This window comes from Coptis chinensis, chromosome 4 (assembly GCF_015680905.1).
Source record: "Coptis chinensis isolate HL-2020 chromosome 4, ASM1568090v1, whole genome shotgun sequence".
NCBI classification, from domain to species: domain Eukaryota; kingdom Viridiplantae; phylum Streptophyta; class Magnoliopsida; order Ranunculales; family Ranunculaceae; genus Coptis; species Coptis chinensis.
The window spans coordinates 100,566,853-100,585,432 of record NC_141459.1 but is presented as its reverse complement, the minus strand read 5'-3'; the positions used below and the strand labels follow the sequence as shown (position 1 = coordinate 100,585,432).

Genomic DNA, 18,580 nt, shown 5'->3' with positions numbered 1-18,580 from the left:
TATACCATGTCTCCATGTTTTTTGTTTTGTCTAGGATGCCCGCCTTCCCAGATCATGTCGGACATATCTCGGATGGCGGTCTTCCCGAAATTGCTTCTCGAGGTAAATCTTCCTTTGAGATCGGACATGTCAGGGTAGTAGTTATCCCCGCCAATCCGATTCTCCACATAAATATGGGTAATAGGGTCATTACTCCTAGAGCGCAGCGTTGATTGTTGTGCTTCTTCTTTAAGTGGATCGTCAAGACGGTCCCATACACCGAATGACTTTTGATCCCTTCATGGTTGCCTTGATGTTGTTGAATTTGCAACATCGTCCACCGGCCTTTGCCTCTTTGCCAGCTTCCTTCTCAAGTTCCTATTTAAATTTTTGACTCATCGTAACTCACGCTCAACTGTATTAGGGGTGAATTGGCTATTACTATCCATGGACCAAAATATCGCCGATATATCCGATATATCGCCGATATATATTGGTATTTTGGTACACCGACATCGATATTTCCGACATATATCCACCGAATATAGAACTTTTTTTCCGATATATATCGGAATTTCCGATATGAAATTTTATATTGCCAATATAATCGATATTTCCGATATAATCGATATATATCGGTTGATTTTTTGACCATTTTAAAATATAAATCCGATATTTCCGATATATATATATCCGATATTTCTGATATTATATTTCCGATATATTTGATATTTCCGATATTTTAAATAGTTTGGACTGATTACCAAAAAAATGGATATATCTGAAATATCCGATATATCCGATATATATCGGTTTTTGGATACACCGATATATTTATCAATATCGATATTTTGGGCCTTGTTACTATCACCTTTTCCGTTAGTTGGTTTAGAGTAATGTATCCATATCCATGTCAATTCGACATGGACGGGGCATTAGCCATAGTGTCGGTTTTCTTGTTGCAAGACCGTTATTGGTGTCGGTTGTTGTATTTGCGCATGGGGCGGATCATTTTCTGTTTACGCACATATGTTAAGATTGATCCTACTACTAGGATCAACTTGATTGTTCAACGGTTCTTGCATCTGATTTGAATTTCGAGGGTTCTTATTATTAGCAAGAGGAATATGTCGAATTTTGGTCCATACTCTTGTGCTTACCATCTTGATTGTTTCATTCATAATGAATTCTAAATTCCCCATATTTCTATTTATTATTTTTTCGGCAGTAAACTACTTCAACACAACGAGAGCAATGGTAAAGAACGCACTAAGATGAAGAGGAATTTGATGTTGGGGAGATGAAACTCAACCAAATAATGGCTGCCCTAATGTACCCAAGATCTATTCTCTAGGGATCAAGTTTCAACGTAGTTCCTTATGAAAAACAATTTGGTATTTATATAGGTAGAGTAGAGAGTCCTTGTAGCTCAAATATTCTCATTATCTTGAGTAATCGTGATAGAATATAACTGTCAATTGATAATTATCTCTTTGATAATAAATGAATTTGGACATAAATCAATGTACATTAGTGGCAAAGCCATGTGACTAAGGTTCAGCCTTAGACACATGAGTTAATGGGCTCATACATTGATCCATGGTATTGCAAATTGGGCTTTAGCCCCGATTAAATGAATAAAATGGAGACCCCTACTAATGGACGCTTTCACATATGTGGGGGGTTTTGTTTTAATGAAGAAATCAAGAGTATCGACAGAGAATACGTATGAGGCAGGACACAATCGGGACATCCACTCCTACACAATTGCCATATGTCCTTGCTCCATCACCAGGTTAGCAAACAAAAAAAAAATTGTTTTCCTCTATTTCTTCATATTATCCTTATTATCATTTAAGTTTTTTGTTTTTACCTTCATCCAGTTACTTCAGTTAACATTACTAATGATAATTATGCTACGCCGAGTGAAGACCCCTTTCTTCCAGTTATGCAACAACATTTGCAATCAGAAATATCAAATTTAACTGCATCTTCCACGGGCCCGTTGCTAAATATTGACAACAATATTATACAAATTACTCTTGATTCTACAGGTATTATTTTTATTTCATTTATGATCTATTTGATTTTGTATTTTTGTTAGCTGACTTTCCATATCATTTTTTTCTTAGGAACGTCCACTTCAAACACGGATTTGGATTTTCGTTTTATCTATTTGAATTTAGATATTGACGTCTGTCCCAACACGAGATGGTTTTAATGAAGAGATTAACAATGTTGAAGGCGGTGACGATGAATTTTTGCTAATGATATTTTTCATTCCTCATCAATATTGCATCCCTTGAGGAAGGTATACATATTTATATCCGATTCTATCTCTGTTATTTACTACTATTAGTATACTTTTCATTAATTTGACTAACTGAATACAAAATATATGTTATTTTCTTCATTCAGATGTTTTGTTTAGTCTTTTTATATTAACTTAGCTATTTATTGAGATGGTAAAGTATGTTATGATTAATGACGATACATCAATATTTAACCATGCTTTATCAGCTATATATTGCTTTAATTTTGATTATCTTCTTTATTTTCATTTGCTTATATATGCATGTATAATATTTGTATTTATTATTGTACGTAATCTGTTTAATAGATGTATTGTCTTCATCAAACATAAACTTAGATGATACGGTTTGTTTACCAAATGTTAACTTCAATTATCAGAATGAGTCCATGGCTACAGGTTCTTATGCATGTTAAATTGTATATTTTTATTTATGTTTAGGGATCTAAATACAAACCTGGTCGAATAGACATAGTCTCATGAGACTCATCAGTGGATACATCAATATGGCTTTATCAGCTATATATTGCTTTAATTTTGATTATCTTCTTTATTTTCATTTGCTTATATATGCATGTATAATATTTGTATTTATTATTGTACGTTTTCTGTTTAATAGATGTATCGTCCTCAGCAAACATAAACTTAGATAATACGGTTCGTTTACCAAATGTTCACTTCAATTATCAAAATGAGTCCATGCCTACAGGTTCTTATGCATGTTACCACATATGAGTATAAATGACCATTTTCAGTTATCAAGTCATCGGGGGATCGGTTTCCTTATATTATGTTTGCTCTACCAGTTTTGTATCCAGATTTGATAGACATATTGACATTGTCTTTGTGTGTTTCTTTTTTAGATGGTTTAGGGTTTAGGGTTTAGGGTTTAGGATTAGAATAGCCATAGTCTCATGAGACTCATCAGTGGATATTTCAAGTGGATATGTCAAGATGCTCATCTACATTCATACGTGGTAACGGAGGTCTACTAGGCAGGCTCTTGATATGCCAACTTCAAAAATATGTCCATACTCTTATGCAAAACTTAGATTTGAATTCAAATGTTCAACTGAGTTGTGATATTTCTATTTATGATTTCATGTTTTCTATTTAGGCTCATCAAGCATAAACTTAGATGATAGTGTTTGTTCACAAAATGTTAGCTTAAATTAGCAGCAGTGTATCCCCGCAAGTTCTTATTCATCTTAGAATCTGTTGTTTTAGTTGTATATTTTTTGTTTATATATACTAATATAAATTTTTGATACTTCTTTTTTTTTACTATTATAATTATAGGTATCACTATGTTACCACATATGAGTATAAATGACCATTCTCAGTTATCAAGTCATCGAGGGATTGGTTTCCTTATATTATGTTTGCTCTACCAGTTTTGTATCCAGATTTGATAGACATATTGACATTGTCTTTGTTTTTTTTTTTTTAGATGTTGACGTCTGTCCCAACACAAATGGTTTTAATGAAGAGATTAACAGTGTTGAAGGCGGTGACAGTGAATTTGCTAATGATATTTTTCATTCCTTATCAATATTGCATCCTACTGAGGAAGGTATGCATATTTAATGCTCTGTTATTTACTACTATTAGTATATTTTTCATTAATTTGACTAACCGAATACAAAATATCTGTTATTTTCTTCATTCAGCTGTTTTGTTTAGTCTTTTTACATTAACTCAGCTATTTATTGAGATGTTAAAATATGTCATGATTAATGATGATACGTCAATATTTAACCATGCTTTATCAGCTATAGATTGCTTTACTTTTGATTATCTTCTTTATTTTCATTTGCTTATATATGCATATATAATATTTGTATTTATTATTGTATGTTTTATGTTTAATAGATGTATCGTCCTCAGCGAACATAAACTTAGATGATACGGTTCGTTTACCGAATGTTCCCTTCAATTATCATAATGAGTCCATGCATACAGGTTCTTATGCATGTTAATTTGTATATTTTTATTTATGTTTAGAGATCTAAATACAAACCTGTTAGAATAGACATAGTCTCATGAGACTCATCAGTGGATACGTCAAGATGCTCATCTACATTCATATGTGGTAACGGAGTGATAGCTATAATTTCTCAAATTTATATTATTTATACATATACATATCAGGGGTTATATTATTCATTCCTAAGAAGTTATCAGCGTCATAGTTATGATAACCGCCCAAGAAATTATGTAGATTCCTCTACTAGGCAGGCTCTTGATATGCGAACTTAAAAAATATGTCCATCTCATGCCTACAAGTTCTTATGCATGTTAATTTGTATATTTTTATTTATGTTTAGGGATCTAAATACAAACCTGTTAGAATAGACATAGTCTCATGAGAGTTATGAGTGGATACGTCAAGATGCTCATCTATATTCATATGTGGTAACGGAGTGATACCTATAATTTTTCAATTTCATATTATTTATACATATACATATCAGAGGTTATATTATTCATTCCTAAGAAGTTATCGGCGTCACAGTTATGATACCCACCCAAAAAAATTATGTAGATTCCTCTACTAGGCAGGCTCTTGATATGCCAACTTCAAAAATATGTCCATCTCATGCCTACAGGTTCTTATGCATGTTAAATTGTATATTTTTATTTATGTTTAGGGATCTAAATACCAACCTGTTAGAATAGACATAGTCTCATGAGACTCATAAGTGGATATGTCAAGATGCTCATCTACATTCATACGTGGTAACGGAGTGATACTTATAATTTTTCAATTTCATATTATTTATACATATAGATATCAGGGGTTATATTATTCATTCATCCGAAGCTATCGGCGTCATAATTATGATAACCGCCCAAGAAATTATGTAGATTACTCTACTAGGCAAGCTCTTGATATGCCAACTTCAAAAATATGTCCATACTCTTATGCAAAACTTAGATTTTAATTCAAATGTTCAACTGAGTTGTGATATTTCTATTTATGATTTGATATTTTCTATTTAGGCTCATCAAACATAAACTCGGATGATAGTGTTCGTTCACAAAATGTTAACTTAAATTAGCAGCAGTGTATCCCTGCAAGTTCTTATTCATCTTAGAATCTGTTGTTTTATTTTTATATTTTTTGTTTATATATAATGATATAAAATTTTGATATTTTTTTTTTTTTTTTCTATTATAATTATAGGTATCACTATGTTACTACATATGAGTATAAATGACCATTTTCAGTTATCAAGTCATCGAGGGATTGGTTTCCTTAGATTATGTTTGTTCTACCAGTTTTATATCCAGATTCGATAGACATATTGACATTGTCTTTGTGTTTTTTTTTTATGTAATATTGTTTATCAATTTCATATTTGCAACTCAGAGATCATATTGTTCAATTCCATCCAGTTATCCCCGTCGTGGTTATCATAACCGTGCCAGGAATTATGTCGATTCTTTTGCTATGCAATCTTTTCAATTGTCACCTTCAAGAATATGTCGTCACTGTTCTGCAAAACTGCTTGCTCATGAAACATCAGAACTTTGTTGCTTAAATGGTAAAGTATCTTTACCTTCAACCCCTATTCCAAATGAGTTATTAGATCTGTTCAAGAAAAATTGCCAACAAGCAGTTGATTTTAGGCAGAATATTCGATCATATAATCATGTGCATGCTTTTACTTCTATGGGTGTTAATATAGATGAAAACTTGGCAAGTGGTCAAAATGGATCTATATATCACAGAATTGGAGATCTATTACCACAAGAGGGACAGAGACCAAGATATCTTCAAATGTATGTTTATGATACTGATCATGAAATTGATAACCGTTTGGTTGAAAATAACTCATTAGATCGAGCAGTTCTTGCAATTTTAAAAAGAACTTTAGATTCGTGCAATCCTTTTGTTGGTATTCTGCGGCAAATAGCTCAACGTGATGACTACCACAATGTGAAGCTGCATATAAAGGACCATCCAGATGATTTACCACAATATAATTTGCCTACAACATCACAAGTTGCAGCAATACTGGATGGAGGGGAAGACCCTTTTGATAGGAATGATAGGGATATCATCATTGAGACGGCACATGGACATCTATATCATCTTCCGGACACTGCTGGGTTTTATGATCCCTTACAATATCCTTTATTATTTCCTTACGGAACATTTGGTTGGGACTTGACTATTTTCGCTTCGAATTTGAAACGGGTTAGTTGTAGAGCATTCTACTCTTACAAGCTTCAGGTAATTACTTATTTTATTTTGTTCAATGACAAGTTTATATTCTTGAATACTTTCTATATCATGCTCATTTATACACATTGATATATATTAGGCTTATGTTTTTAGATAACCCATTTACATATGTAATATTATTTAATAGTTATTTGCATAATCTTTGTAATTATGTTTTCAGTTATTTGTGAATTTTGTCCAAAACAAAATATTAATCAATGCCATGTGAATTTTTTAATTCCAATGGAAAAACATAATTCTTTCTCTTGATAGTATTGCTTATTTATGGGATATTGCCAATATAGGCATAGCTAGATTTGATGATAAGATTTTAGTTTCATAAAAAATACAATCATATTTAAGCATAATAAATAAGAAGAGTCATTTTTATTATAAAACTATAAAAAAAAACATTAGGTAGTTGGCAAATTACAAATGTAGCAGCAAATATAAGAAAATTAATATTAATATTAATTCGCCATAGTTAATATCTTGCATCATATTTTTAGTACAACTTATAATACTTAACCTTATACTCATGCTACTCCTGGGCGTTTTGGTATTGTTATGGGCATTAATCCCATGAATAATATTCATTGTTCTATGTCTTATATATTTAATCTCTAATACATATCTGTCAACCTTATTTTCAAGATTATCGATTATCCAAATTATATTATCTTCATGTTAAGTTTATTCATTGGTCTAAGCCCATGTTCTTGCTGCTGTCGAAGTTTTACTTTACTTGGAAACACGATTTTCTCAGTCTTAAAAAATTTCTATGTTTTTTTGTCTCATTTTCATCGATGAGGCCAACTGTCTTTAAATTATCTCTTTATACCTACGCTTATCTAAATAGATTAATCATGTATTGAAGTGAAGTAATATTTATGGGCTCGGCTATCATACATAGAAAATGACAAAATAACACCGTACAAAATATACTTTTTTACTAGGATAATATCTTACTGGTAGGCATGAGTATTTCACTTGCTATAAATTTTGGTATTCTGTTCTATATATATATATATACCTTTGGAAGAATAATAAATAATATGTGCAATTTTTGTACTTATGTATCTAGAATGCTATTATATTTGCATGAATTATTGGCAGAATTGTATTATCAGTTTTATTTTAAAATTATTTTATCTTGCCTTACCAAATAATAAATAATAGGTTGTTTTTTTTATTCATTGTAATTTCTAAGTTTTTATAGATTCGAGGCATGTGAATCATTGTTGCTTCGTCTTTGGCTTTGCAACAATATGTGGTTGACAACTATGTGAAAATCTCTACGCAACAATTAAGATACATAAGAGATCACCAAGAAGAGTTGCGAGCTGATTTGTATCAAGGTTTAAAGGATGCTTTCGCGATAGGACAATTATGTTCAGGTATAACTACAATTAAATACTTTTATTACTTCTTTACAACTCCATTATCAACGTTTCTTTTTTTATATCATTTATACTTTTATTGTTACATTTATTACTTATTTATCAATATAGATACAGTTGGAAGAAAAGTTGTTCTACCTGCTTCATACATTGGTAGTCCCCGTGATATGCATGAGAGATATCATGATGCGATGGCTATTGTCCAAAAATTTGGTAAACCAGATTTATTTATAACAATGACATGTAACCCAAAACTGGCCGAAATTAAAAGAGAGCTTCTCGATGGACAAGTTGCAAGTGATAGACCGGATCTTACTACGAGAATTTTTCATTCAAAGTGCGAGGAGTTAAAAAAAGATTTATTTAAAAGAGGTGTTTTGGGAAAAGTCATTGCTCATGTTCATGTGATTGAGTTCCAGAAACGGGGTTTACCACATGCTCATTTTCTTCTTATTCTTGATCAAGCTGATAAGTTGAGAGGTCCAGAAGATTATGATCAAGTTGTTTGAGCTGAAATTCCAGATCCCCTCATAGAACCTGAACTGCATGCCATTGTCTTACGTCATATGATACATGGCCCCTGTGGAATTCTAAACGGAAATTGTGTTTGCATGAAAAATAACAAGTGTAAGAAAACTTTCCCGAAACAATTCTCCCTCTCGACTTTTCAAGGTGATGATTCTTTTCCAATTTACATGAGAAGAAATATAAACAAATACCTAATTCATACTCATCGTGGTGATTTTCATGTGGATAATCAATGGGTCGTTCCATATAATCCGTGGCTTCTCAAGAAGTATGACTGTCATCTCAATGTAGAAATTTGCTCTACTATACAGTCGGTCAAGTATTTGTATAAATATGTATACAAGGGGGTTGATCGAGTTTCTTTACAACTTTCATCTTCTGAGTCTTCTGGATCTATTACTCAAGATGAAATCAAGCAGTTTGTAGATGCGCGCTGGATCTGTCCTCAAGAAGCAATGTGGAGGATCTTTAAATTTCCTTTGAACCGTATGTATCCTTCAGTCTATTCTTTGCAAGTTCATCTTGAGAATATGCAGCATGTAACATTTCGTGAAGGTGAATCCATATCTGACTTGGTAAATGATGATAACATATCACATACCATGTTAACTTAGTTTTTCCAACTTAATGTTGTCGATGAGAATGCAAGGCAATACTTATATCGGGAGATTCCTGAACATTATACATGGATCAAGGCAGGTAAGTTCTGGCAATTGAGAAGAGGCCATAATCGGGTGATTGGTAGATTATATACTGTGTCTCCTTCTGATAGTGAAATATATTACCTGAGGATACTGTTAAATCATGTCCGTGGACCAACATCATATGAAAACCTAAATGCGGTTGGGTCTCATGTATGCTCCACATTTAAAGAGGTGCTTGAAAAAAGCTCGGTTTAATCGAAGGTGGCAACGACATTCGTGAAACTCTTCAGGAAGCAATAGCTATACATATGCCTTATGCATTACGAAAGTTATTTGTCGCTATCTTGCTGCACTGCAATCCACCTCATGTCCGTGATTTATGGGATGAGTTTCATACATATATGATGGAAGATTATTCTTTGTCGTTCTCCCCAGATCAAGCTGTAAATCGTCTGCTTAAAGACATTAATTCTGATCTTTCTCAATATGGAAAGAAGTTGTCGGACTACAACTTACCTTCTTTTTCTAATAACACAAATGAAGAGTCAACAGAAGATGATCTAATATCAGAAGAACAATCAGTACCCGTGCCTCTTGAAGATCTCTCTTCTATTATTAGCTTGAATGAAAAACAGAGATATGCTTTCGAAAAGATAACAAATTCAGTTATGAGAAATGAAAGTAAAGTTTATTTTATTGATGGTCCGGGAGGAACAGGTAAAACTTATCTTTATCGTTCAATACTTGCTTATCTGAGAAATGTTGGACACATTGCAATTGCAACAGCTTCATCAGGAATTGCAGCAATAATGATGCCAGGTGGTCGCACAGCTCACTCGAGATTTAAAATACCTATACCAACTTATCCAACGTCTACATGTACTATAGCAAAACATTCGCCCCTCGCGAAACTGTTATGCCATTCTTCTTTGTTCATATGGGATGAAGCAACAATGACACATCGATATACATTTGAAGCAGTTGATCGCACTTTAAGAGATCTTACTGAAGTTGAACTGCCCTTTGGTGGAAAGGTCTTTGTTTTAGGTGGAGACTTTCGTCAAACACCGCCTGTTGTCCCATATGGAAGCAGATCTCAAATATTAGATGCTTGCTTACCAAGTTCTCCAATCTGGGAAAGTATTGAATTTATTCACCTAATAGAGAACATGCGAGGAAGAAATGATCCATCATTTTCAGATCTACTTATGCGGATCGGCGATGGTTCTGAAACATATACTACAAATGACATGATCAAGATCCCTGATGACATGGTCATTCCATGGCAAGATGATCAATCTTTATTTCAATTAATCGATTTTGTCTTCCCAAATTTGCATGATCATGTACTGGATGATGTGTATATGATGGAACGAGCAATCATTACTCCTACAAATGAGCAAGTCGACAAGGTTAATGATGAAATTATCAGCCTATTCCCATCGTCAAGTTTTACAAGTTTTTCTTTCGATTCAGTTGAAAGTGATGTTCAACAATTATACCCAGAGGAGTTCCTTAATTCTATATCTCTTGGTGGGTTGCCTCCTCACAAAATTATTCTTAAACTTGCCTGTCCTATTATATTATTGCGAAATCTTAACCCAAAAAATGGATTATGCAATGGAACCCGATTGTTATGTCGAGGATTTTATAGTAATATGATATATGCAGAAATAATGACTGGTAGTTTCTATGGAAGCCCAGCTTTTATCCCTCGAATTCCGTTAAAATCTTCAGCCGACATCAGAAAACCTTTTGTTTTGACAAGAAAGCAGTTTCCCGTTCGCTTAAGTTTTGCTCTCACTATTAACAAGTCACAAGGACAGACAATACCACATGTTGGTATATATTTGCCCAATCATGTTTTCAATCATGGCCAATTATATGTTGCTATGTCAAGAGGAGTCTCGAGAAATACAACCAAACTTTTGGTTAAAAAAGGAGTTCTACCTGGGTTAAGCGGGTTTTACACAAGAAATGTCGTATATGCCGACTTTTTTTTTTTTTTGGGCAAGCGGGGTTTTTTAATTAAGAGGTCCCCTACCCCTTTCTCATAGAGAAAAAAACTTGAGTTATTACAATCTTACATACTCTACCCCAGTAGCATCTTCAAACATAATTTTCTTTATATCTTCAGAAAATGAGCTTGGGGTAAGTTCAATAAAGCTAACAGTAGGTACATTTTCTGCTAATTTATCCGCCAACCTATTACATTCTCTAAAAACATGAGCAATTGCAAAAAATTCTAATTTATTTATCTCTGTCTTTATGTCTTCTATCATCTTCTTTATTCTCCATGGTTTCTGCTTGTTCTTTATAAACGATACCACACTTGAAGAGTCGGTTTGGTCGTTGATCCTCTTTATATTGTGTATGCTGGCTAGCCTCATTCCTTGTTGCAGTCCTTCAAGCTCGATGAAATCTATTGATTTGAGCTTTGAACTCCCCCTTTGTTCTTTGCTATTACGACCTTGTTCATCCGTATGCTAGCTGCCCATCCTCCTATCAAGCCTTGCAGTACCATCGATGTGTTGAGTCATAATTCCTGTTCCCCACTCTCCCATTTGCACTTTTGCACTCATCGTATGTATCGGTTCCACATATATATTCCATCTCTCCATAAAATCTTTTAAACCCTCGACCTTCTTCCATTCTCTGCTTTATCGTATTCAACTTTACTTTCACATCTTGGATTATGAGTTGTACCAACTGATCTACAAAGCAAGTCTTCCTCTCAAATATTCTGTTATTCCTCTCTCGCCATGTCCAGTAAAAAAACCCATTTGCTACCAGCTTTAGGGCGTCTTGTTTGCTACCTTTCCCCTCACTCTTCTGAAGCAGCCATTCCACTTCCTCCTGACTTGTTAAGACGTTATTCCTTTTATAACCTGCAAACTCCAGCAGCTTTTCCCATACTTTCATAGAATACGCACACTCAAAAAACAAATGTTGATGTGTCTCAATTTCCCGCCAACACAAAACACAGATATCATCATTTATAATGTCCCATTGCCTCATTTTATCTCGCATTTTCAGACTTTGGTTAAAGAACATCCACCCTATAAACGAGTGTCTTGGGATTCTGTTGGTGAACCAGATCAATTTATGCCAAGCTGGTGCCTGTTTTATCGCCCTCATACTTTCATAAGTCTCTTTTAGCTGAAACTCTCCTGTGCGTGTTTCTACCCACACCACTCTGTCTTCTCCTCCCTCAATCTCCACTTCTTCTTCCATTACAGCCACTAGTTCATTCATTTGCACTCTTATGTTTTTCATGGTACTTTCCACTTCCCATCTTCTATAAAACCACGATACCTTCGTGATTTAAATTACTGTTGATCTATATCGCAAAGACGAGGGGAATTTTGCTGCTAGGACTCCTTCCCCGATGCCAAGGATCACTCCAAAATTTTGTATTTCGCCATCTCCTATCTTGTATAATATCATTGAGGCGACTTACGTTCTTAGCTTCAACACATTCCGCCAGCTCCATGAACAGTTGCTTGGAATTTTCATGTCCCAGAAGTTGTTTTGCTTGATAAGATTCTTTTTAAACCACTCAACCCATATTGTTTCCTTGTTACTTGCAATCTGCCAAACTTGTTTCAGGTTTGCAGCTTTGTTCTGAGTTTCCAGATCCCTAATCCCAAGCCCTCCCTCATCATATGGGAAGCACACATCCTCCCAGCTTACCAGTGCATGAGTTGTCATTAGGTCAGGCCCTTTCCATAAGAAATTTTTGCATAATCTATTGATATCTTCAATAGTCTTCATTGGAAGCCTAAATGAGGCAGTCCAATAGATGCTCAGATTATTGAGTATTGCTTTTATGAGTTGTAACCTCCCTGCATAAGAGAGTGATTTCCCTTTCCAGCTCTGTATTCTTTTCTCCACTTTCTCATATAAAGACAGGCAGTCTGATGATCTCAGTCTTGTCGTAATCAGCGGCAACCCTAAATACTTCACTGGCAAGGTTCCCACTTGAAACTGTAATGCATTCTGCATGGCATTGCACAAACCCTGACTCATTCCTGAGAAGAAGGCTTGACTTTTGTTCATGTTAACTTTAAGCCCTGAACATTCCTTGAACTTTTGCAGATTTTGGCTCAGACATCTAGCTGTGTCCACTTCTCCATGCATAAAGGCTAGTAGATCATCTGCAAATGAGAGGTGAGTAATGATTGGATCATGACATTTTGGATGTAACTTGTACCTTCCTTCCTCTACACTTCTCTGCATCATATCTGTAAATAGATCCATCACTAGCACAAAAAGATAGGGCGACATAGGATCTCCTTGTCTAATTCCTCTAGTGCTTTTGAAATAGCCATATGGAGAGCCATTTAGCATAACTGAATAGGTTGCAGTTTCCATACACACTTTAACCCAGTTGATGAATTTTCCGGGTACTCTTATTCTCTCCAGTGCCAATGTCACAGCTTCCCATCTTACACAGTCATATGCCTTCTTTAGGTCAATCTTGGCCATGCATCTTGGAGGATATGACTCTCTGTGATAGTTGTGAACCAGTTCATGTGACAGCAGGATGTTATCTTGTATGCTTCTTCCAGTAATGAATGCAGACTGGTTGTGTGTCACAACTCTAGGCATGAACTCCTTCATTCTTCTTGTTAGTATCTTGGTTATACATTTGTACACTACCGTACAACAAGCAATAGGTCTGTAATCACCAAGGGTTATAGGGCATTGCACTTTAGGAATTAAAGTAATACATGTAGCATTTACCTCATTAAGCATTCTCCCGAGTTAAAGAAATTCCTTCTTTGCTTTGGCCGAAGTCATCTCCTATTATCCTCCAACATACTTTGAAGAACACTGAATTGAATCCATCCATGCCAAAGCTCTTTTTCATTATCAATATCTGCTAGAGCTTCAACAATCTCATCCCTAGAAATCATTACTTGCATCTGTTCTTGTTCCTCTTGGCTTGTGTTTCCCTTTGGTCAGTATACCTTCCAGTTCAGTAAACCTTACCCTCTGCATATCCTCTGGACTAAACAGCATCTTGTAAAATTTCACACATTCCTCTCCTATCTCATTTATGTCTTCTAATGCTTTCCCTTTATCATCTTTTAAGCATGTAATTCTATTCGTGCTCCTTCTTGCCTTAACTGACTTGAAGAAATACTCTGTGTTATTGTCCCCGAGTGTTATTACTTTATCCCTCGATTTCTGCTTATACACTGACTCCTCTTCTATGGCTGCTTTCACATACTCGCCTATTGCTTTTCTTTCTTCCCTCATCAGTACTTGATTAATAGGGTCCGTTTGTAGCTTTGTTTGCACCTCTAACATTATCTCCTTTGTTACATCTGCCCTTGTTTGCCTTTGACTTCGTTTCTCTCTATTCCAAGTAACCAAATCCATCTTCACATTCTTCGTGTTTTCATGAACGTTATACATCGGATTTCCCACAGCTTCTATTGCCCATGCCCTCTCTACAGTTTCCACAAATCCTTCTTCTTGGACCCAGCAGTTGAAGAATCTAAACATCTTCTTCTTATAATTCCTCTGTGTCAGTTTGTAGACCACCATTGGTGTATGGTCTAATATAGCTCCCTGATTCAGAAATTCAGCTTGTGTGTCTCCAAACTCAGTCATCCATTCTGCATTCACTAACACTCTATCTAGTTTCCTCCATGCTCTGTTCTCTTGCTTATTACTCCATGTGAAGAAGTGGCCTTTGTATCTCAAATCCACTAGTCCAGCCATCGTTACACAATCCAATAGGTATTGGAAGTGTAATGTTCTTGTGTCTGCCCCTCTAGCCCTCTCTTGGGCACTAAGCACTGTATTAAAATCACCTAATACTATCCAAGGTAGAGTAGTATCAGAGATGTTCACTAGTTTATTCCATAATTCTCTTCTGATGCTCATGCTATTTGATGCATATACCATAGTCACCATTAACTTCTTCCCTGTATTCAGCGTACACTCCATAGTTATACTTTGGTCATCTTTTAGAATCAAAGTCATCGTACATTCAAGTGAATTCCAGCACAGCCAAATCCTTCCCAAGTCATCACTGTTGTAATTATTCTCGCAAAGCCATCCTGTACATGCCTTGTTCAGTACTGCCTCCATATTTACTTCCTTCACTCTTGTTTCCAACATCCCCATTATGTTAAGTTCAAACTTTCGAATGAGTTCCTTCACTTCATATTGTTTGAATTCTTTATTAAAGCCTCGCATATTCCAACACCCCATGCTTATCATTGATATTTATCTTGATTTTCCAAGGGACTAAATCTGTTCCCTTCTTTCGGTATTTCTATCTTTTCTCTTGCCGCCTTTGCCCTAGTTGTTATAGGTATTACTCTGAATGTCCCCTGCTTTGTACTTCTGTTTTGTTCTTTTTTGCTCCCTTGGACTTTCGTGATTTTTGAGCTGTCACTCTTCGCATTCTCTCTAGCTGGCTCTGCTGGCTTTGGCTCGATCTCTTGTACATCATCTTCCTCTTCACTTCCATCACCCCCACAGTCCTTATCACTTCCAGCAACCTCACTTTCCTTGTCACTTCCAGCACCCTCACAGTCCTTTTCACTTCTAGCACCCTCACAGTTCTTATCACTTCCAGCAACCTCAGCTCTTTCAGTTACTTCATCACTTCCAACAGCCATATTTTTTGTTTTGCATCGACGTATATGCCGACTTACTCCGCTTTATAACTTAATTGTTACACAAAGCTTTCTTTTGAGCCAGGTACTTCCTAATTTGTTTACTATTTGTTTACTTAATGTCTACTAGGTTTCTATGGGATATTTGTTTACTTAATGTCCATTGGTTTAGAATTATACGGAAATCACCGTTTGAATCTTTTACTATTACCTATTTCTAATCCTTCGATATACAATTTCATTATTTAGCTTCGTTTTCTAAGTAATAACATGATTACCTTAATACAAATATGGTTAATAACTTAATATTTTGTCTTTTTAATTAATTTATTATGCAATACTATTATAGCCCCGGTATTTGGTTAATGGTTAATCTTAACTAACCAACTAGAACCCTTTATATGCAACTTGCTTTTTGACATTAAAGTAATTCCATGCTGACATTATATCACTCATTACCTTCAATATTATGATGCATTAGTTGAACTACCTATTTACTATTAACCTATTATATCAAAAAGGCAATTAATTGGTGCTACGCTGTTTCACTGGACATTTTAAACCATTTATAGACTACAGTGTTACTGTTTTATTTATCTCACTTGCTGTTAGTGCATAATACCTCTACTAAACACACTTGACCAAAAACACCCACAAGCTATTTAATACCTACATTAAGAATAACAATACAAACAAAATATTTGGACAACACATAATCAATTATTACCTATACAAGTACATCAAAAAAATTTAACTCCGTAACAATTGAGTGCGTTCCGATTTACTTACTCCAACTATTGCAACTAAAATATTACATAGTCATATTTGAGATACTAAGAGATTAACTTTAGTTAGGAAATATGGCCAATTTGATTCCTTTTTGTTTACATAGCATATCATTTTATTTATTTTTTATTTGTACAATTATTTATTTTTTATTGTTTTAGTTATATTCTAATGTTATATTTATTTATTATGTACAGACAAAAGATCCAAGATAGTTTTGAAGTAACTTAGAAATGGAACAATTTTACACGATACCAGGTATTATACTGAAGTACAACTGAAAAGTCCAGAGATATACATTGTATTATTTTGTCAACTGTTCCATTGTAAGTTTTCCATTTCTACTGTTAGTTTAGTTTTCATAATATTTTGTTATCAATAAATAGTCACCTTTTGTAAGTTATATAATTATTTGTAGTTATACCATGCTATCTAACTGCTTTTCCCTTGCTATATAAATAAGAAAATATGAATTTTGATAAGGGATTATGGTTTATATTTGCCACTTAATAATGTCCAACCACCTTTATCTCAACTTATTTGCCCAGTTAAATATATGTAAATATCACATATTAGGCCAGATATGAATACCAACTAAAAAAATATTTATTCGAAAAGGGTATTTTAGGATGATTGCTCCATGCATACATCCATGTGATTGAATTTCAAATATATGCTCTACCCCCACGGTCATATATTCATACTATTCAATGACAACGACAAGCTTAGAAAGCCTGATGATTATGACAAAATATGACATGTTGAAATTTGTGATCCCGTGACCAGCCCAAGGTTATACAACATAATAATGAAGAACATTAGCCATGGTCCTTACGGGCATTAAATGCTCAGTGTGTTTGCATGACCAAATGGGCTGTGTAAAAAAAGGTTTCCCAAAGCATTTGCACCAGTGAATGTACACATAGAACTAATCCATATGGTATATACCGAAGATGTGTTGACAGTTGAGTTGTTTATCTGCATAATAAAGTTTCTGGTGACAATAGATGGGTTGTTCCATATAACATTTGCTGTTTATAAAGTATTACTGTGACATCAACCTAGAGGTGTGTGCTACAATCAAATCAGTCAAATCTTTCTATAAGTTTGTGCACAAGGGATATGCCCGTGTATCTTTAAAAGTCAACTCTCATCAACCACATGCTCAGGCTAAAATTTGGAAGCTTCTATTGGTGTCGTCGCTGTGTCTACAAGAATCTCTTTCAAGAATGTTCAACTTCTCTCTTACTAGATTGTACCCCACACAAGCCTCAACAAAAGTTACCCTTACAAAATCTGCCTTCAGTCGGGTAAGTACACTATATTTCTATTTCTATTTAATTGAATTGGATTGATTCATTGAAAAAAAATACTATTTTTTATCGTTTTACCTTCGCGATTTAAACAATTGTTGCAAGAGTTTATTTCACCATCGTACTTTAGTTTGTATTTATAGTTGTATAATTCTCATTATATTCCCGTCTTATTCTACATTCCAGACCATTGTGAATTCACGTGTACGTAATTATAGCTCGGTCTACTTCATTCATGGTGCTAGCATAACAGGGAAGATATTTTTATATAGTTCAGTTTTAGCATGCTTAAGAAATCATAGCCTCGATACATTGTCATTGCAATGTCAACTTAAGGTCTTGCACCCACTATCTTATTTTGGGGTCGTACAACTCTTTCAAGCTTTCACTTCCCCTACCGACGTTTGCATAATACACCTACAAGGTGCGTAAAGAATCTCCTCTTGGTAACCTGCTATGTTAAACAAGTTTCTTTACCTGGGATGAAGAAACAATGACACATCCCCATGTTTTTTTAGCCTCTGAACAGAACACTAAAACATATAAGTGATTCAGATCTACCCATTGGTCGCAATGTTTTGGTATTAGGTCGAGATTTCCCCCAAGGACTACCCGTCATGGCTCATGTTACTATTGCACAAAAGATTGATGCATGTATAACATATTATAAGCTCTTGTGAACTATTAGAGTGAGTCATCTTACTAAAAAATATGTTACCCAGGAGAGATCCATGCTTCTCACCACCCATG

At 34.6% G+C, this 18,580-nt stretch overlaps 3 protein-coding genes across 3 annotated transcripts; 1 reads left to right on the top strand and 2 right to left on the bottom strand.

Annotated features, from left to right (window-relative positions):
• Window positions 1-1,707: 1,707 nt before the first annotated feature.
• LOC147506257 (uncharacterized) lies at window positions 1,708-9,063 on the top strand. Its single transcript, XM_086605726.1, is given in 7 exon segments — window positions 1,708-1,774; window positions 1,863-2,033; window positions 3,741-3,863; window positions 4,163-4,200; window positions 5,664-6,530; window positions 7,789-7,892; window positions 8,016-9,063. Coding segments are annotated over 7 exon segments (2,418 nt in total).
• A 2,535-nt stretch (window positions 9,064-11,598) lies between these two features.
• Window positions 11,599-12,369, bottom strand: LOC147506256 (uncharacterized). Its single transcript, XM_086605725.1, has one exon. The coding sequence runs from the start codon at window positions 12,367-12,369 to the stop codon at window positions 11,599-11,601; it is 771 nt and encodes a 256-aa protein (XP_086461851.1).
• Window positions 12,370-14,001: 1,632 nt separating this feature from the next.
• LOC147506255 (uncharacterized) lies at window positions 14,002-15,321 on the bottom strand. The gene has a single exon (XM_086605724.1). The coding sequence runs from the start codon at window positions 15,319-15,321 to the stop codon at window positions 14,002-14,004; it is 1,320 nt and encodes a 439-aa protein (XP_086461850.1).
• Between the last annotated feature and the right edge of the window lie 3,259 nt (window positions 15,322-18,580).